The sequence below is a fragment of the Anticarsia gemmatalis genome, chromosome 11, assembly GCF_050436995.1.
Source record: "Anticarsia gemmatalis isolate Benzon Research Colony breed Stoneville strain chromosome 11, ilAntGemm2 primary, whole genome shotgun sequence".
NCBI classification, from domain to species: Eukaryota; Metazoa; Arthropoda; class Insecta; order Lepidoptera; family Erebidae; genus Anticarsia; species Anticarsia gemmatalis.
This window is the reverse complement of record NC_134755.1, coordinates 12075233-12097816: the sequence shown is the minus strand read 5'-3', so window position 1 is coordinate 12097816 and position 22584 is coordinate 12075233. Positions and strand designations below refer to the sequence as shown.

Below are 22584 nucleotides of genomic sequence, written 5' to 3'. Positions count from 1 at the left end.
TCAACAATATGTATAATTCAGACACCAACCTAAATTATTTATTTTACTAACATCTAAAACATTTATATATTTTTTAATACATATGACTTAGAATTTGATCTCACGACGTTCGCGGGAGAAGACTGATAACCTACTGTTCGTTTGTTAACAGCATCTCACAGGTATAATGTTGTTATTCGCAGTGATGACAAACATAATATATACATACATACAAGATTGTGCGTCTTGCGTCACTGCGTGTTACTCCGCGTTGCAGATAACGTAAGGATTATTTATATTGCGATAAAATAACGGTTACGATTGAATGAATTTTACCGATTGTAGAGGATAAGGTTAAAGTCAAAATGTAGGTGTAAATCCTTATTACCAGTTTTTTTTTGTTTAACACAAGACAACTTCCGCACTAAGAATTGCTCTTGTGCCGCGGGGACTTTAACAAACATACAAATAACGGCCACAAAAAGCAACCAGACCTGAAACGACTATTAATTGACTTTCGTGTGGGAATCGAGCCCACGACCCTCTGACGCAATGGTAGCGGCTTAACCACTGCGCTACAGAGTCAGTCATCAGTACAAAATTGGTGATCGATCTACGTAAAACCATTACATGGTTTAGTTTTTAAATGTCCCACAGTCTCTTATCTTTTAAATGAATCTCTGTCTGTAAGTGTTGTTCAATGAAACACAGAACTGTGTTGAGATTGCTTTATTTAATAGATTTCCTGTCTGCTGGTAGAAATAGACACACTCCTGCACCAACTGAAACAAAAAGTTAATTGTAAGAAAATAATATACACATTAACATCAGTACCGCAATTCTCTGCTTCTATCGACTACCGACAAACGGCTAGCTATGGAGAAATTCTACACGAAAATCTGTTTAGCGCCTCTACCGGGCTGCGTAAGAACTATTAGGTCGGGGAAAAAGTCTTTTCACATTATAGTATGTATGTATGAACTTGAAGAATCACAAATGAGTACACGGTTCATTAGGTTTCTTTCAGTGAGCTCGTGAGGTACCCAAATATCGAGCTTTTTTGTGTAGAGAAAAGATTTTATTACAAGTTCATACATACTATAAATGCGAGAAAACTTTTCCCCGACCTAATATTTTGGGAGTACATTTTAAATGTCAACCTCTCGATATTCAATACTTACTGAACACATAAACAGCCCAACTGTAGAAAGTGACTTCACAATGATGCGTGATGACTGCTCCCACCACGCTGACTCCGACCAAACTGAACAGACGGGCTACCATCATAGCCAGGCTAGTAACTAGACCCCTGAGGAAAAATATTAAATTTTATTTAATATCTATTCATTTATTATTAATTCTAAAATCCAATCTAAAATATAAATATATAAAAATGACTTGCTCTTCGTTTGTCTCGCTAAAACCCGAGAACGGCTGGATCGATATGGTTAATTTTGGTCTTCAATGAAGTCCAGAGAAGGTGTAAAAGGTTGAGTTCTTGAGATATAGCCATAACAAACCGACGCAATAATACATATCCTTTTTATTTTAATATATTCAGTAAGTGACGTGGGCGCGTCACAGAATGATTGGTCAGAACTCACCACGAGGTGACCAATAGAGCGATTTAGAAAAAAAAGGGGTAATAGAGCTTTACATACTTTCCAACAAATGTACATCTTAGCCGTATTTAATTATTATATGCACCCCAATACTAAGTAAATCAAACGAAACCACGAAGTACGGTCCCGACAGAAAATGGAACCTGCTTCAGAGTTTTAGTACAGTAATGTGACGTTTTTCATAAAATCGCTTCTGGTTTCTTATACAAAATTACAAATAATAAACATATGTAAAGCATTTGAGTCTTACCTATGCATAGTAGGATACAAATCAACAAAATACGAAGCCACGCAACCAATACCCAGCGACGTACACTGAAGTAGCGTGAAGAATATCATGTTAACGACCGGTTGCCGCTGGTTGACCAGCAGGTTGCTGGCGCCAGATATGAGGAGGATGCTGATGAGGACCAGCTTCGGGCGGGAAGCCACCTTCACGACCCCCAGGCTCACTATGAAGTAGAAGAGACCGTACAGCATCCCTGCGTAGAGCGTACTTGTGGAGATCACGTCGTTGCATTGGTACTGAAAAGAAAATGTTAAAATATATTGTTATGTTTGTTTTAATCTAAAATACGGGTAAAAGAATTGCAATATAAGGAATAGTTCTTCAGAATCGTTGGGCAACCAGGTAAAGTAGAAGCATGTAAAAATCTGATATATTATTACTACTAGATACGTATTTTCTTATCTAGTCTATAATTTATTTATTCGGGAACAATAGGTATTAGATACGGCTAATTCTATAATTATATATTTGATATCATCATGTGAGTTTAATTTCACCAATGTTTACTATAAGTACTACTACAAAAAGAGAACAAAAATTTCCATTGTTTTTAAATTTTTTCGTCCTTTTGCATCTTTGGACGTTTCGAAAATAACAGGCTTTATGCCTAACATATTTTTGGAAATCATTTCAGATGGTTCCGAGATTACAACCTTACAAACAAATTATTTTACAACTTTATTGAATTGGTTGACTTTAAACTTACAGCTCCTGTGTCAGGTGACACAATATTACCAAACACTCTCTCACAGAAGGTCTGGTCAGACATGTCGGGAGAGTTGAACGAATTGAAGAAGAAGTTCACGATCGTTGGATACCACATCACGAACACGTTGTTTCTGAAAACGAACAAATGATACTTTATTTTTATGCCTTTGGTTTACAATCAGCAGTTTTAGATTAATAAATTTGAGTGTAAATTTCAGTTTTTTCCATACAAGTGAGCACCAAATCCTTTGAGCAGCTGCATAACGTATGAGAATTAATTATTATGACATGGTTTATTAGTACATTGTTTATAGTTCATGGCCCATGTAGTAATTAACCAAACCCTAATTCTAAGACTTAAATATCATATCTTTAAACGGGAAAGATTTAGAAATTTTATTTAGAAATATCGCATTCGCGTAAGTAGATCGTCAATAGTTGACTTAAAGCCTACAGCCATTAAATCTGTCTAAAATCTTTTAAAATCAAACGTTTATATCAACAGTCTACTTACGTAGTACAACACAATGTGAGCAAAAAGAAGAGTTGTATGGTCCTCCACAATAGCGGTGGCTTGAAGATGGGCAGTGTTTGCTGCTGCAGGCTCATCCAGAATGACTGGCCTTCTGTGCTCTTCTCCGTCTGGAAGGGAGGCTGGACTAGGTGCTTTACCTGTAATATAGTGAGGTACTGTTAGTGTATGATTACTTGCGTCGAGGCTTATAATGTTGAAACTAATATAACCTATATAATTTTCAAAGTGGAGGGTTCTATGGGTTTGGCGTTTCCCTTATGAACTATTCATTTAGGCAACTAAACTTTAGCACACCTTACTGGAAATATTATTTATTTTACTTAGATTTTTTGTCTTGTCAATTTTCTTGTCTATTAACGATGTAACGATTTGCTTTAAGAATTTTGTGAGGCGTTTTGTAATTAACGCAATTGCTTTATTTAAACCACAGGCGTTGTGAACTAAACTCACTGTGACTGCAATATGGTGCATTTTATGGTTGAAAATACTATGCATATTTTCCCTGAAAGTTCACCGAAAATCTCTAAAGAGGGAGGTTAATTTGAGATTTCTGTGTTACTCTGAATGTTGTTTTTCCAACACAGGCACAATATTTTAGGAATAGTTTAAACACCACTTGACTTATAAAGTCTAGAAAATTCTATAAAAACATACTTACAGGATAATCCTCTCTATTCCCTCCATTCCTCTCATAGATGCTCTTCAGTACCTCCAATGCCTTCACGTAGTCTCCATTGCTGGCTAAATACTTGGGACTCTCGTGCAGGCAGAACATGAGCGCGGCTCCGATACCCAGGGGGAGAGCCTGCACTATGCTGAACAGCCTCCAGGGCCGGAAGACCATGTTCATCCAGGGTATTGGCACCCGGAAGTCCAGGGGGAGGATTAACCAGGCTAACGCTGAAAAGATATAGTAGATTGTTTACTCATATTCAAGTCAATATAAATCACCATGCACATAACCGAAATTCATTAAATTCATAAAGGAATTTAATTTAATTGCTAAAATTAATCTACTAAAAGAAAAAAAATCGTATAGTTCATGAAAAATCCTAGAGACATTAATGGGATTTTAAGTAAATAAACTACAATTATTTTATTTACATCAAAGCCTTGACCTCTTCATTATTAAAAAGTACACCGTTACTGTTTGACAACCGTTGCTTCAAGAGATTAAAAATCTAACACGGTCTTGTACAAAATACTGATACTAAACTTTAACTTACAGAAGGAGAATAATTCAGAGACGAGATTGAAACTGTTCATAATGAAGAGATGCTGACTCCTATGCTTGTTGCCCGTACACTCGCCGAGTAGGGCCATTGTGAGGGTGAACCCGGCTGATGAACTGAAATATACAAATTATATCTTTTTAATATTTACAAAGATACTAAAAAAAATGTTGAGGAAAGGATTGACCTTTTCCAACACTTATTTTTGAACCCTTTGAATGCCACGCTCGGCTTTACTCGACAAATCAGAAAGTGCTCACGACGCTTTCGTCGGCAAATGTCGAAAATATAGAATCAATAAAAATATAGCGTCGTGAGCACTTCCTGATTTGTCGAGTATAGCCGACCGTGGCGTTAAAGGGTTAATCCTCAAACATAAATGCAGTCTCGCCCACAGCGGGGGCACGGGTTTCCACCCTCTTAAAAGGGAAAAATTGTATATAGCCTTCATGTATCTTTGTGAAGTCAAAATTATTTTGAGTTTTTGTTGTTTAATTTCATAATCATAAACGTGCCTTAATCTTTTCCTTCTATTTATCTTCTATTTGGTAAGTTCTTTTTAAAAACGTCATATACTTCCTTTAATAAATACTTTTAGTCAGTACAAAGTCATGATTAGATTTTGAAACTATAATTCCAAGAAAATACTCGAGTCCACCAACTCTAGTGGATCAGTATCGAGTTCTATAATTATTTTCTTTGCTTTTTTACCTCATTATCCACGTTTTTGAGGCATGTTTTTAATCAACAAGTGAGTGACGGACGTTAAATTAAATATCAGGCATCAATAAAAGTGGAATTAATGTCATAAACAAAGATTAATATCGGATTAACTATCCATTAGATAGTAGTAATTACTATCGGATTCGATTAGCCACTAGTTTGATCCGGATATGTACAGGATATGATAACGTAGTACATTTTTGATGTATTATTGTTGATATTTATTTTGGTTTGTCGTGGAATGCATAGACCTCGACGAACTCTTGATCAGCGTGTAGTACCCATAGCAAAACCCTCTCATAAAGACCTCTGCCTAGCAGAAGGACGGTTGAGGGTTTAAATTCGTTTCTATTGACGCGTCATTTTATTTCCGTTCTCATCTCTTCATGATGATGAAGAAGAAGATTTCCGTTGTTTTTTACCAACACTAAGTTTCTAATTTAATACAAGACTAATAAGATACATATGTTGTTGGTTTGTAGTTCTACTTATGCAATTTGGATTAAAGGAAGAGTGATTGGTTGCATCACGGGGGACAGACATAGGTTACATTTATCTGATTATATAAGTTTATTAAGATCGCGTAAAACTAGTAATTCTATGTGAAATAATGCATTTGTTCATTAATAAACAATCATAAACATCTCAGGGAGGTAAGATAAAAAGAAATGCCTTTGTTACAGAAATAACTTTGACTGATAAGATTTACTACCATTTACTTACTAGTGTCAATATTATTTGATAATTAGGTGAAATTAAATAACACGTGAAAGACACAACAAATAAAAGATTAACGTGCTTACTACATAATTAATAACACTGCCTTAGTGACCTTGTAGTGGATGCAACTGGCGATCCCATTTAAGACCTCATGGCAGTTTTATAATTGATTTTTTACTTAGTGACTTACAAAATGTGTCTTGGCCTCCGACACGAGAGAACGCCACTTTGCCCGATTTTTGGCCACTTATTTTTTTTTTAACATTATAATTAGTAGCGGTTGGGGCGGCAGGCGTTAGACAAGCGGTCGGTTGTTAAAATGTCAGTTAAATCCCCTTTACAGCATGTTTTAGAGTGAAAACAGTTCCTGCCGATTTCGCGTAAAATGATATAAGAACTAGCAAAAGAAGATTATAAGTGGCAGTATTGCTCTGAATAAAAAATAAAGGCCTTTCGGGCGTAAACAGCTTTGACACTAGGTTCAGAGGCTCGAATGCTGAAATTTTACTCAATTTAGACAGCGCTCAAAAATTTACCGCTTTACTCTTATTATTTCTTCTTAATATAATGATATAGTTAATAATACTTACAAGCCACAGCCGATGATCTTAAAGATGAGCATAACCAGCCAATGAGTTGAGAAACTGCTGGCTAGTGCGAAAACGAAGCCTACTGAGTTGGACAGCAGTAGCGCTCGTCTTCTGCCCTTCATGTCTGCGAAGTAGCCCCATGCGAAGGCAAATAGTACACCTGGAATCAGATACAAATCGTTAAGCATTTTATAAAATTGTTTCTACCAGTATATAAGAAGTTGTTACGCTTTCACACGTCTGAAGTTTATTAAACCAAAATATAATAATTTCCAAAATAAGCTACTTTTTACTGGGCTTAGCAATGGAAACGGGATTTTCCAATTACAGACACATTTGACTGAAACAATTTAATGGGACTTTCAATTGATGTTCGCTACAGAAAAGATAATAATTTTTATGGTGCTTGCCAAAACGGAGGTAACTCCTCAGCTATAATTATAGGAATGACTATAATTTTCGGTGAATGTATTCTAGACTACTATCATGCTGTCTTATTTTAACAATGATCTTATAACAAACCTGCAAAAGGTGCTGACGCCAATATTCCAAGCTGCGTGAGATTCAGCTTCAGGTCACAGCTGGATGCTGCCACAACAGTCGCGAAGCCAAACATGTCCAGAGCGCAGGCATTGGTGATGAGACTGCAGGTGAAGAGGAGAAGATAGTTGTACCTGCCATGGCCTGGAAGCAGAACAAATTAACTGATTTATAATTTATAGAGACTGGTAGAACACATAATAGAATAAGTCTCGAACGTGTTGGAATGATACATCACTTAGGTTGCCTTTCAATTGACCCATCATTTGTCCAAATCACCCCGAGGTTTACGGGAAATAACAAAGGTATCTCTGAGAGTTGTCTAAAGAAGGTTTAATGGGATAAAAGGAGGTTAACATTTTGGGTTAATACGAGCATGCCTTTAATGTCTTTATATAGGGGTGATTTATAAGTATTCCTTGTTAAATCTTCTAGCTTTCTTTAGCTACATTGGGCTAAAATTTCTGCCGTCATTGCATGAGTTGTATTTTCTCTGATAAAAGGCTTGTTAAGCCTAATATTTACATTGTCTTAAGGCCCCTTTCTACTGAATTTAAGAAGTAGCAGCCATGTCACGTTGTAAAGAGTGCTTAGAATCAAAAGATCATATTTTACATGTGATGATAGCTTACGAAGTATTGCTTTGGCTGATGAAATGTGTGGATATTTAAAAGGTATATAGCAGCTATCTATACAGTTTAAATGGATCTAGTCTTGAAAGGCTGAGCACGAGCTGAGCAAGCCTTGCAAGGCACAAATGCGTGCAAAGTGGACAGACTAAAAAGTCTTCTAAAATATATTTGTGCTCAGCACAATTTTCTACAGTCGGTTCAATCGACTATCGCGAGTTTAACATTTAAAATGTGCTGAAAAATGGTACGCACTGCATCCGCTAGGGGCGCTGATCAGTTTTTGACACAATGTTTCTCGATATCTAGCTGGTTTTCGACATCGGTAGAGAATCGCGCTACGGCTCCCTTAGCACACTGTTAAAAGAATGGAAATAAACTTATAGGCTCGCATGCAACGACGTCTCTGCAAATTATAACTGAACTATTGAAAAGGCAGACATAATAGAAAAGTATTGACTAACAGAACTTACTTAAATCTACTGATTTTACTGTATTTCCTGTCAATGCAGCGAAATCTATTATACAATGAGTCACTAATTTTGGATTTATATATAGGTTTATCAAATAAAAACATGTATGTAATCAATCAATAACAGAATATCACTTAAACTGCTTAAATATTTAAAGACAAGAACTTAATAATAAAGCCTATCTTGATTGCATCGAAGTAATGTTAACGCGACGATCGATCATCATGTGCAATACTGTAACTTATTATTATCTATATTTTTGATGGTATGATTTCAACCATTATCAAACGTACGATTTTAGTTCGGCGAATCGGAAAAAAACCCCAAAAAGGGTTTTTTTATTTGAAGTCACTCCAAAAATAACTTTTAATTTTAACTCGACGTAGTTGAAGATCTTTTATTAATTGGCTTCGCAATATATTCGAATATTTAGTATTTAAACTTTAGTCATCATATGTTTGAGACAAAAACGTGACAGATTTCATACGTTGAAGCGCTCATGAAAATCTCTCAATTTCCAAAATATGGTAAAGTATTTCAGCAACAAATAAATCCGATGAAACGAGAGAATTGATTTTAAAACAGTTTACATACTTGCCATAATATAAGTATAGAGCTATAATATATAATGATTGATTATAATAACATAAAACGTGTAAGAAATTTAACTGTTATGAATCTATTAACCACAGAAATTAATGAGACCTTACAGCTATTTTTAACTCGCGGGAGCGTCTTGAGAATCGCGCGTAAACAATCCGTCTTAACACGATCCAAAAATACACCGATATTTTAACAAAATCTTGGGACTTTAATCGACATTATGAGAGAAACTTCTCAGGAAATACATAGTAACTTATTTACCAGTCAACTCCACAGCTTCGTCGTAAGAAAATGTGTCTCCATTCACTGCTATGGTATTTTTCTTCCCCATTTTAAATTTCAAACGTCTCAAGTATGTGTCTCCAGCCTCCTCGCTCCTCACATCTCAACAGCTATTATCTAATAATATCTTCTTAATTGTTATCTCTTATCACCGTTATCTTAAGCCATTTACAACCAATTTAAACAAATTGTCTAAACTGATTAAATACGGGTGTCTAAGCAAATACTTTGATTTTTCTTTAATCCCGGCTTTTAATAGGAAATTTTCCTTTTAGAAGTAAAATGTCTAGATTGTTCTGAGAGAACGTATTTAAAATCTTTAAATATATACAATACTAAAAAATACTTTTTGCAGTGACTACAAAAAAGTATTATCTAAAAGATCATTCATAATCATTCGCGCTCTATATAATAAAATATACATAAATAGAAGACGACGTGAGGCAATCAAACCCAAAACTATAATGCCATCAAAAACATTCTGTAAAAACCTCAAGTCTCGCCGTAAAAAGTTGTGAGATCTATATAATACCAAGTCGATTAATCTATTTAGTCTCTACTTAAAGGACCTTCTGTCTTAAGTTATTACGTATGTTATTATCATGCCAATTTAAAAAAAATACCTCTAAAACAAATAGACCGACCTGGCCATCGCATGATTTGATTATTAGTATGTATCCACACTACACAGCACGACGAGAAGTTAATGCTCCTGAAATGTTAATGGCGAATTTGTGTTTTCTTGCGATGACCAAGTCGATCTATTTGTTTTAAAGGTTTTTTTTTTTTAAATTGGCATGATAATACATTACGTAATAACTTAAGGCAGAAGGTCCTTTAAGTAGAGACTAAATAGATTAATCGACTTGGTATTATATAGATCTCACAACTTTTTACGGCGAGACTTGAGGTTTTTACAGAATGTTTTTGATGGCATCTCACTTCTTTTTGTAGAGCGAATAGAGCAAACATAAGTCCAATTTGTATGGAAAGCCGTATTTTTTTCATAATTCAACATATTTTCCTATGGGAATGTTGTTCAGTTTCATGGGCTAAACACCCTTACCCACCCTATACCCCCTCCTGTTATATCTCATATAGTAGATACATATTTACACATATTTATTTTATTTTCTACAGAAATAATAATTTAATTCATTAACTGCAAATGTAACCTTGTAATCTTATACATTTATATAGGATTACAAAGTTATTGTTGCAGTTAGTGTATTTAGAAAACTTGACCGAAATTAGAAAATATTGAATTTTTCCCATGATTAAGACACTAAACCCTATTTGTATTCTAAATTTTAAGCTTCTAAGTCTGCTAGAAGTACCTTAGACTTTTGATGATCGGTGAGTCAGTGAGTCAGTGAATCAGTGAGTGACAAAATTCAAAATTTTAACAAGTTGTCATTCTTAAACTACTGGTTCAAATTGACTGAAATTTTAAATATACCGTGTTTATACAATGACTGATTAGTTGCTAAAAATCCAGACTTCTTGTTTTATCCACTACGAAATTATAGGGGTGTCAAAAATAGCCCGAATTGCTTCGAGAAAAGGATGTTACGGCCGTGCCGCTTTTTTTTTGCTCGACTTGCGGGGGCACTTCCGTGCCCCCAGATCTTTAAAGGAATTGAAATCATGACACCTTACACGAACAGGTAAAAGGAAATTCACTTCACATGAAATGCTGCTTTTAAAATCGTCATCACAACCCACTACACAGTAATGGTGCATACACACTGCAGCTAGTTTTTGTCGCGCAACAAAAGCGATCATTATTAACAATAGAGAACATTTCCCAATTTTTGCGGTCATCTGTTGGGACTAGGTTTCATATCCATGCGACCAATAACTTTGCGAAACGGAAACAAACACAAGAGAATCTAAGACTATGATTTGGTCTGAGATCTACGGGATGGAAACCCTTTAGTTCATAATACTAATATGCACAACGGGACACATGCGCGGTAGAAATTAAAATGTTACGATACCTTAAGCTCGGTTTCCACCGCGAGCGAAACGGTCCCATTGATGACTTAGTAAGACTCGCAAGCGCAAAATGTATACTTGCATGTCCACCAAAATGGAATTCCAAAATTGTCTTGAATTCCTTGTCACTCAATGGTCCGACCGATGTAGTACCGTGATTACAAGTCGCAATCGTTCAGAATCTCTAGTACCTTAAAGTGCACTATTACATCTACTCTAAAAACAATATATAAATAGACTAGCTGACCCGGCAAACGTTGTTTTGCCATGTAAATTAAAAAAAATATATTGTCACTTAGGGGCATGAAAAATAGATGTTGGCCGATTCTCAGACCTACTCAATATGCTCACAAAATTTCATGAGAATCGGTCAAGCCGTTTCGGAGGAGTATGGCAACGAAAACTGTGACGCGAGAATTTTATATTATATATATATATATATTGTGAATCTAAACCATTCTCAGATCCCGTTGAACACACACAAAAAATTTCATCAAAATCGGTCCAGTCGTTTAAGAGAAGTTCAGTGACATACACACTTACAGAAGAATTATATATATAAAGATATAAAGCTAATGGCCCAGCAATGTGACCGATTGCTATCTCTTACTACTTTCCGGCCCCAAATATTTGTCCAACAATACCATTGTTACTTACTGATCACGTATTTTATCCCCGGCATTAACATTGTGTGTACTAAGATTTTGTTGGTAAATAAGTTTATACCGGTTATTTAAGTGGCCTTATTACGTGTGCATTATTCATTTTGGAGGTATATAAATAGATACTGGGTAAGCCCCATGACGGATGATTTTAGGGTGGGGGGTTTGGTTTTCAATGTAAAGGAGTAATGTTTGTCTCGTATGTATAACATAAATAAATAAATGTAACCCATTACTGTCCCACTGCTGGGCAAAGGTCTCGTCCCGTAATGAGGGTACGGGTTAGGCCTTGAGTCCACCACGCTGGTCAAGTGCGGGTTGGGGACTTTGCATGCCCTCAATAAATGTATTAAACAAATTTTAGGCATGCAAGGCTTCCTCACGATATTTTCCTTCACCGTTAGAGCATGTGATAATTATTTCTACTACACACATAACTTTCGAAAAGTCATTGGTGATGTAGACGATACAAGACGTTTATTTCGATCTTATACCGCTTGGTCGAAAGTTCCGCGCGGCTCCGCGCGGTCTTGTAAACTTAGCCTAAGAGAGGAGTCGACAAGAATACAAGAGTTACAAAATCATACTGGCACCTAGTGCCACCTGGTGAGTATTGAAGTTAACTTAATAGAAGTTCTAAATTAAAATTTTCTACTTTTTAAACACCAAATACTCAATAGTTTTTATAATTATTTCTCCATTAACAACAACAGAAAACAATTAAATTCCGGCTGCTTCCACAGAACGATCCAGATGGTATTTTCTTAATAACAAACCTCAGTAGCTCGATTCTCTACTACTATCGACTACCGACAACCGGCCTGTCATCGAGAAATTTTGTATGAAAATCTGATCAGCGCCTCCGACGAGCGTCATAGGAACTATTTTGGCAGTACATTCTAAATATCAAACTTTCGTTATCGACAGTACCGACTGTACAGACTCGTTACAGAATACAAGGAATAATAGACCACCTGACACACAACATAATAAACTCTACACAACAAAGCAATCAATCTTCTATCTAGGTTATATTTAAAACCTTACTCTATTAGTGCTCACGTTTATGCACTAACTGTTCCTACCAATTAGTTTATAATAGTTGACTGAAGGCTTACAGTGACCCTTTCTAAGGCACTTCCTGGTTAAGTCGGAAGTGACATACGACACGTTACATGGCACTTTATAACACTAATTATGTTATTTATAGGAAAACAAACATGAGAGTACGTTTATAAACAATTAAGATTGTTATAGCAGATCTTTGAAAGAGTTTTACTATCTTTTGCTTGTAGTTACAGCAGATATATTGTACTTGAGTACCTTTAGACTGAACAAGACTTCAAGGGTCTTGGGATATAGTTCGATTCACAAGTCGTTTATGTGATCATTTTTGTTTTTAAATAAGTTTTGAGCGCTCCTTTCCATTTTCATCAAGCATGTAACCTATGGCAGGGGACTTCTTAAAGCTAAAACGGGTATCAAATTAATAGTATTTGTTAGGATGTATAAAGGTAAACTTTGTATCGAGATCACGGCCACTAATTAAATTTGCTAACTTCCCTAGTGCGAAGCTCTGCACTACAATTAATTTTATTCGTTCTGAAGTGATATGCTTCTATTAAATTCCATCACATCCAAATTTCATCAAATGAAAGACCGACATTCAATTCCATTACCTAATTTTCGCTTATATAACAAAAAACACATTGTTTAGCATAATTTCATCAGCCGCCTTACAGATAAAAACGGCAATGAGACGCAAGTCCAAAACTGACTAATTCAATAATTAAAACACAGATCTAGCAGGCGCTTATCTCCACTCAAAACTTCCAAATATTACAATACATGTATAATTTAAATAGATCATTTCCTCACACATCCTATGATACGGAAGTAGGTATTCGTGACAAAGATTATGCTATATTATAGAGCAGACCTTCTGGGCTCGCTATTAGAAGTCATTGATCCACATCCGCAGGTGACAAGCGAAGATTATGACTGAAGATATGAAAATAGGTAGAATAGAGAGATGAAAAGTATAATGTATTAAGACAATAAAAGGACTATCGTAGATTTTCAAAAAAATTCTAAAAAGGAAGACAACTCCCGCTCTAAGATTTGCTTTTGTGTCCCAGGGACTTTTAGAAACGTGCAAACAATAAACACAAAGTACAACCAAACCCGTAACAATTATTTGTGGATCGCAAAATTCAGTGTTCTATGTGGAAATCGAACCTACCGAATCGTGGCGACACGAGGCAGTCATAGTGACCCGCACTCCTATCCTACGTCTCTTGTTTTCCTCTTATGCATTTCTCGAAGCAGGTGTTCAGAAACAAATGATTAAATGGTGGTTACTTTTGTTAGTATATTCCCCAACTCACTAAAAATAGGGAATAAAAGCAAGCTCGGAACATTTACATAATTGCTCGAGTCAACCAGGCAGGTGGAGACTTAATTCGTCTGGTAGGCATTTCGTTACTCACACGCGACATAAGATTATAATATGATAAGAAAAACTATTAGGTACTATTATCTTTTCTCTCGTAGCTATAAATAACTAAGGATTACGATACACTATCCTAGACAGCGCACGTCAATACGATAGTCATTCACGCTTCTAAAACATGACTCAGAAAATCTTTGTTATAAATTTATCGAATTATCTTTCACTTTTGGACTAATTACTACTTATTGATAGGCAATCAGTGATTTATATATTGCCGATTAATCGCTCGCTGCAGTTTTTTTTCCTGTTGAATACCGCAACGCACCTTTTTTATTGATGTTATTTGTCATTGTTATTCTTTGATTTGTGCGTACATCTTCAGAAAAGGAAATTATCTACTGTCATTTTTTTATCTAGTTCTAGCTTTGTTAGGAAATGACCTTTCGCCTCTCACTGGTACTTGCAAAGTAAACCAATAGCTCGATTCTCTACTACTATCGACCACCGGCAACCGGCTAGTCATCGAAAAATTTTGTATGAAAATCTGATCAGCGCCGCTGATGGGCGTGGTAGAAACTGTTTTGGCAGTACATTTTAAATGTCATACTTTCGATACTCGACAGTACCGACTGTAGAGAATCGCGTTACAAGAAACTTTTATTATATTCAAACCAATGACCATTTTTTGAGATTCAGTATTGATTCCTATACAAAACAAGAAAACGTGCATAGTCGTCCGACAACAAGAATCATGAAAAATCTGAACATAGGCACTTGGGTAAAATACATTCATAAACATGAAAGTAGCTTAAGAATCTTTAAGCCCATAGTCAAACATCCCACTGCACGATTTTAATTCCGTCTCACACGGCACTTAATCAAATAGACAGTCAAAAAGTATCACTTACTCTTACGTGTCGTATCTGCACTTTAAATAATCTATGTCCAGCCCTAGGAGCGGCCGCTATTGTAAAGAACTGGGGCACTCTGACGTCACAGTATCTACTATCAACAGTATCAACTGATTGTCGTCACCTGATAGCGAATGTGAACACGCTGTATATTGTTTGTGTTTTTATCTCCACACTTGTACATTATTTATGAACTAAATTGTTTTGTGATACTATGAATGTATTTGATTATGGTACTCATAGCCAGTTGCACTCACCGTTTAACGATCTGTGGGTTAAGCAAACCTCGGCGCGGTCATTCTAGAGATGGGTGACTGCATAGTGCTATTTGAACTGGGCATTGTAATTGTTAAAATGTAGAGCTCTACCTTTGTTACCGACTTATTAAATTATATAGCTTGCTATGTGTGCAAAATTGTTAGTTTCGAATAACGTATCCCTGTCAAATAATTTGCATAAAAATAGATAAAAATCGTCTACGTTTAGAATAATATACTTTAAATGTTATTACCAAGAAACCTAAGAAAATTATATGTTTGTTCTATTTCAATAATTTTCACATAGGTATTCTCTGTGACCTAAAAATCTAGAATCACGAATGTAATCAGAACTGGATATAACGGGCGTAGATTCGTTAGTTGTTAATTAACAAGCTCTGTCTGTAAATCCACTTATAGAGATCACTCACACCCGGCTGCATTTAATTAAACCTTACGTAATAGAGTGATTGTACTGACATGAGCGGTGGCGGGAGCGGGAGAACGTAAAGATCTTTGCAGGGTTTTTTTACATACTTGGACCTTATTCGTTCCCATTGTTGGTCAGTCTGTGAATAATAGTCATATGAAATCGATTAATAAGTTAAAATATTTATTGTGAGTACTTTTAAATCGTCATTTGAAAATGATATAAAGTATTGGAAATCTACAAATATAATAACAGTTTATTTTGTGTGTACCGTATACCGGACTAAATACGGGATGATGACCAGCTTTCCTTTTCCTGTGATTCTTGTTTTCCTTTTTGAACCCTTTGCGGAATTACCTATTGCTATGTATACAGACAAAGTGACTATATTATTTTATTTTGGTTAAACTGGAACTCACCACGTTTCTGATCAACCAAAATAAAATTAAATGAATAAACCTAAAACCCGGTTTCTGAGGTACATTTAGCGGTAGTTTATCTATTCAATAGCGCAATCTCATATAAAAACACAATTGAATAGATAAACTACCACTGAATGTACTCAGAAAGCGGGCATTAAAGAAGTACAAACATTTTTTCGAAATAAAAGAAAAAAATCGCCATTGTCACTAACTACCAGCCTTACATGACGAATCCTATGTCCGATTAGCAACGTGTAGTTCAGCTTACCCCACAGTAACACGATACTATGATGTACATTGACACCTGATGCCGTGGCGTAAGGGACGCTTCCGCGTATATGGAAACTGACCATTCAGTTATTGAACTGTATACTGTTTAGTATTCGCAGAAATTGTATTTCTTTCACTTTTGAATTTAATATGGATAAAATCTATACTAATATTACAAATATGTTTGTTTGTTTGATCGCGCTAATCTCAGGTACTACTGGTCCGATTTGAAAAATTCTTTCAGTATTAGATAGCCCATTTATCGAGGAAGGCCATAAGCTATATATCATCACGCTACAACCAATGGGAGCAGAGTACCAGTAAAAATGTTACAAAAACGGGGAAAATTATGACCCATTCTCTCTTATGTGACGCCAGCGAAGTTGCGCGGGTCAGCTAGTTGTTTAATAAGGATCTAAGGTTTCTTGTAAAGATACGCGTATTCCTGTGAATCACAAGTGATTTGAGCCAGTTGTTTAATTATTGTATTAGTTTTAATAAGGACAGTTAAATTGAACGACTGCCTCCATGGCACAGTGGTTAAGGTCACCACGCCGCTACCATTGCGTCGGGAAGTCGTGGGTTGGTCACCACGGAACAATTATTCGTGCGATCCACAAATAAATTAATCTTTTCGGGTCTTGTCGTGCTTTATGTCCGTTGTTTGTGTTTGTAAAAGTCCACGCGACACAAGAGCGTTTCTTAATGCGGGATGCGAGTTGTCTTTTATAAAAGAAAAATTGAGCCATGTTTCATTGTTGAATTTATTTTAAGGACAGCCACTGAATTAAAATAGTCGGTTTTCCAACACTGCTGCATCGGAATATATTCCTGTACGACTCAACCACATCTATACTAATATTATAAAGCTGAAGAGTTTGATGGTTTGAACGCGCTAATCTCAGGAACTACTGGTCCGATTTAAAAAAATCTTTAAGTGTTAGATAGCCCTACCCATTCATCTAGGAAGGCTATAGGGTATATATCATCACGGTACGACCAGTAGGAGCAGAGTACCAGTAATTTTTTTTTCAAAAACGGGGAAAATTATGACCCATTCTCTCTTATGTGACGCAAGCGAAGTTGCGTGGGTCAACTAGTGTGTGATAAGCGGCTAGTTGGTCCTTAAATCATCGTCATCAACCATCATCTTGATTAGGTCCAGAACTATTCAATAAACGTATGTATAATAGAATGACTATATCCACGCGATAGGACATCAAAAACTCAAGTCATAAATACAAGTGAGAAGCCGTGGGCAGCGGCTATTTTCACTATAATAGTGAGTAGTGGGTAGCTTTAATCGTTTTACTTGGGGAAAGGAGTTTTTATGTTGCCATTTTCTATTTGTAATGACTGCCTATATTAACGGATGGCTGAAGTATATTCGGTCAGTAGGTCGTGTTTTGTTTTTGTTTAAGACAATTAGATATTATACAACATTTCCAGATATACTGTGGTAAAAGACTTATAAATAAAAAGATTCAACAAAAACCAGAATGTTAGTTGTTCATCTCATTAACTGAGTAACCATTAAAATACTTACTGTCCCACGGCTGGGCAAAGAATTCGTCAAAGAATGTGTTTAATATTCTTTCAAATGGGTTGGAAAATAATTTTCGGACGAGTTTTTAGCGAAACTTGATAAGGAGAATTGGAACGGCATGGCCGATTTTGAAAAATGTTTATGTGCTAACAAATAAATAGGTTCAAGTATAATTATTACTTAATTCTTCATACTTTCATTTACATTCCAGTTAGTTCTAGTCAAACTAAGATAATAATGTGACGTTTAATTAACATGACATCTCATTTTTACAATGTTACTGATATTACCATTTATTTTCTTTACAACATTATCTCACCGTATCTTTACCAAACAATTGTTTTATTATAAAATACTTGTACAGCCATGAGCAAAACATTGAGTATATTTCCACAATTTCATCTTTGAAAATTCGCTAAATTACTACAGTTTATTTATCGGATAATAATGTTCTAATTGCATACTATTTACTGTATATTTATAGCAACAAATACATAAATGTTTTCATTACTAAAAGTAAGTTTAAAAACGTGAATGTTTACATATTTATGCCTACAACTGTACATGTTCCAAATAATTTATATCGGGCATTATTTTCAATGTAAATGAAAGATTCGTATCAGTTATATTATTTATTGACTCAAGATATTTTCTGTAGACTGTTGGTTTTGCACGTTTCCCAGATGATATTGACCTTAGCAACCACTGAAAAAATCATTATTATTATCATCATTATGAATTTTATAAAGATTCTTATAGTTTATAGAACTGGGGAAAATGTAAGATAAAATTCAAGGTAAAGTCCTAAACATTTAATTCCGGGTATCAAAATTACTTACAACAACTGCAATAGATTTGATAGGTTACTGTTGGCAAATCAAGTCGTAGCAGACTTGATTTGCCAACAGATCAATTTAAATATATTACATAAAGAAAATCCAAAGATGCACCCTGTTCTCCACTATAATTTACTGTTTTGTTGCATACAAACACCCAATCGCTCACCTAACCCAAGACTTATGGCAGGAAACTCAAAAGACATACAACTTAGGTTGTGTTCAAAGGTATTTCTATCACTATGAAACACTTCAATATAACAAAGACGCCATTAAACTAACTAATTAAGTATATCTTAAAACTGAGTGTCAGTTTGAGTAGCATATTCCCAATGCTTTGAGTGGGGATAGGTAAAGTTACATCCCAATAATCTATCTCCATTGTAAGAAATCGGATCACGACGGCCAGTCTGTCAATCTAGCGCTAGATTAAATAATTCCTAGCTCAGTTACACGCGCGAGTGGCTAAACGACATGCCATTTTATTTATAACTGTATAACATTTGATTTATTACTCGCTAAATGGGGAGATGAGTTGACGCAACCTTTTGTAGAGTTCATTTACAGGAGTAATAACTCTAAAATAACTTTACTAAAGATTAACACTTATAAAATAATATGGCGCACAAAAATTTAAGTCTTCTCCTTCTTAAAGTAGCTTAAATAGAAACAACTTTAAAGCTAAATGTATCGTTATTATAACCACGAAACAAACACATTATCAATATGAACTATCAATGTAAGAGGAACGTTCAATTATCATTATAATTGAACGTTCTCTCCTTGTTCTCTCCTTTCTGGAAGATTTTTGATAAATCGGCTTAGCGGTTTAGTAGAAAAAGCACAACATACAGACAAAAAAATATCTCAGGGAATATTTTGCGATGTTCGTCTTTTTCTTTTAGCCTAGGAAACGCCAATATTTATTTATAAAGGTATACTCGCTGTTTATTAAACCTTCTATTAACATTAATACAACCAAATATGGACTTTCTGCATTCCTTGAAGATATTAGCAATGCTAAAGAGAGATTAGAATAAAATAGAGATTCTTATACAGTCACCTATCCTCATACTATCCATCGCTAAGCATTAAGACCTAGCACTGAATGAAATTGACTGTGTCCTTGGAAGTGTAAACGACCTGATCTCGAGGTCTCGAGTACGAAGCTCGGGTCGAGCGAAGTGCTGTTAGTATTTTCCAATTTATACTAAATCATTCTTAAAAGTCGGAGTAGTAGGTCGGAGTTAGATAACATACCCGGTATATCGCAGAATCGCCCTATTACACGGGAGTTACACGGCAAATAGCAAAATGACAATTTTATACACTTTTGTCTATACCTTCGGGTATGGTCTGATGTATGTGTGCACTAAATAAACTAGTTCAAAGCTCTTCAAACCGAACAGTCCTAGTCTTAGATTACACTACAAACTAATCGTACCTTTAACGAGAGATCTTTTATAATACGGACCGCGTCGAAAACATGTATCTACTGACATATTTTCAAATGCTTCTTTATCAATGACTATAGGGAAATGCCGACTGTAAACTTTAAAGTAATTTTACAATCCCTGAGTATTATTTGTTGATCAATTGCATTAATTAACGAATTTAAACTCTCGGCTTGTATCATCATCATCATAATGCAACGCGTCTTAAACGCGTGGTCAGCTCGAGACCACAGTCGATGCAATTCGATCGAAACGTCGGGTTAACAAAAATTCCTTTAATTTTCTATCGAGTTTGACACCTGTTGCATTATAGTAATAAGTGCATAAATTAAATTGATATTTTCGCGCATAAATACGATTGAAAACGTGACCACATTTTCATACAAAAAGTACCATTGAAGAATATATTTTTGAAGCTGACTTACATACATAGGGCGCGTTCCCACTTTGTCGTGACGACAGATAATCGTGTAGTTTTAAGTGTCGTGGCTTATATGTTTAAATGGAGGTGTTCACATATAGAACGACATTTCGATCGGTACGACATAGTGGGAACGTGGCCATACATAGCGTGTTCAAGTCAATGATCAGTTTGCAGCTAAAAAGGATGCATATCATGCAGAGTCCTGCACTATTTGTGAAGTGAAGGTCGTTGCAGTATCCACTTCCCTAGCGAGATTTTTATTAATAAATTAGGTGACCTGCGCACGAAGTGATGCCGGCGATGCTTGCCTATGTGACATACGGACGGAGAGAAACGCCATCTGGATATTTTTCTAGGGTAGATTGGACCTTACAAAAAAAATAACAAAATGTTGAATGTTGGTAACTTTAGTAAAAAATATTTGGAGAGTGTAATTTAATAAGATCGCATATATTTTTACTTGGGAACAAGTGACAGCTTATATTGGCCAAAACTTCCAGAAATTACAGTGCAGAAGGCACTAAAACTGTTTACTTAAAATGTGTAGTTTTTGCTTGCGTCAATTAATATATGCAGTAAAACAAATAAATATGTGATCAATATGTCTTTGCATAAATAAATGTGTGAAGATAAACCCGATTAGGTAACTTTTGCATCGCTAATAGATTTAACTTCCTTAATAATATAATTTATAACTGTAAAATGTTCAAAAATAGGCTATTACTTTAGCTTCCCTTGTTGTCTGACTTGAAATGGCTTGCTGATATCAATATTCAAGACATCTCCGTTTCCTATATCGTAGGTGTTGCTCCAATTGGAATAGGACACATAAATGTATAATTAATTAAGAAGAAATTAGAACATATTGATTGGTTTTAATAATTTCATTTAAAAGTAATACTTATTATTAATATTAAAATATTTTATTTCACACAAATCGCACGGTTGCATAAATATGCAATAAAAGCAAACAAGAGAAAAAGGTTTAGACATACTCAAAGATGTACCTATGTATTATTATATAAGGCAAGTAAATTTTATTGACAAAAATCAAAATGCGGAAGACCAAGAGGAATTTTATTCAAAAATATCAGCAAAAATGCAAGCAAACCTATAATTATACCTACAGAAAACAATTATTTTCGCATACTTTTCAGTAGGTATAGACAAAAAATGCGATAAAGATACCATTTATTGTCATATAAAATCTATTTTATTTTTGCCATAAAAATTATGACAGTAATTTTTTTATTCAAATGTTATCACGATATCGTAATTTTTACAGTTTCATGTTGACTAGGCTGAAAAGTTTCAGTAAAAATCATATTAAATGATTGCTGGGCACTCAGACTGCTTGTCTAAGGTCTCATCCTGAACGAGAGTTAGGATAGGCTTTGAGTCCACTACACTAGCCAAGTGCGGGAACTTTACGTGCCTTAGCCAGTTTACCTGTATGTTAAATAAATTAATGAAGCTTATTGATAAACTAGCTGACCAGCGCAACTTCGCTTGCGTCACATAAGAGAAAATGGGTCATCATTTCCCCGTTTCAGTAACATTTTTTACTGGTATTCTGCTCCTATTGGCCGTAGCGTGATTTTATATAGCCTATAGCCCTCCTCAATATATGGGCTATCTAACAAAGAAAGAATTTTTCAAATCGGACCAGTAGTTCCTGAGATTAGCGCGTTCTAACAAACAAACAAACTCTTCAGCTGTATAATATTAGTATAGATATTAAATTAAAATCTTCAACATAATGTTTTCCGAAGAGAAAGTTTATTTTTCGTGACCTTACTGAACTATTTTCTGGAAAGGGTTGGTGATACGTTGGAACGCATAATCTAAGATATATTATTATGATGTCCCATTGATAGTTTTCAAAACTTACGGCCGCAAGTCACGAAACGGCACGTTTTCACATACTATTGTCATAATAAATATGTCGATAAAATGACTACTCCATTTATAGTTATCGGTAAAAATAAGTATAGCAT

General features: G+C 35.2%; 1 protein-coding gene across 1 annotated transcript; it reads right to left on the bottom strand.

The window, feature by feature from the left end:
* Nucleotides 1-693: 693 nt before the first annotated feature.
* On the bottom strand, nucleotides 694-9027 carry LOC142976549 (synaptic vesicle glycoprotein 2B-like). The gene is made up of 10 exons (XM_076119976.1): nucleotides 8905-9027; nucleotides 6921-7082; nucleotides 6399-6558; nucleotides 4360-4481; nucleotides 3792-4033; nucleotides 3113-3270; nucleotides 2597-2729; nucleotides 1852-2126; nucleotides 1161-1288; nucleotides 694-761 (listed from the first exon to the last, which is right to left on the bottom strand). Exons 1-10 carry the CDS (start codon nucleotides 8972-8974, stop codon nucleotides 709-711), a joined length of 1503 nt encoding a protein of 500 aa, XP_075976091.1. The 5' UTR covers nucleotides 8975-9027; the 3' UTR covers nucleotides 694-708.
* Between the last annotated feature and the right edge of the window lie 13557 nt (nucleotides 9028-22584).

Excerpts from the sequence above, each read along its gene's own strand:
- LOC142976549 (XM_076119976.1), bottom strand. The coding sequence starts at position 8,974 with ATGGGGAAGAAAAATACCATAGCAGTGAATGGAGACACATTTTCTTAC. Across the intron at positions 2,730-3,112 it reads CTCACATTGTGTTGTACTAC|AAACAACGTGTTCGTGATGT; the intron begins GTAAGTAGACTG and ends GTTCGTTTTCAG. Across the intron at positions 1,289-1,851 it reads TTGTATCCTACTATGCATAG|GGGTCTAGTTACTAGCCTGG; the intron begins GTAAGACTCAAA and ends ATTTTTCCTCAG.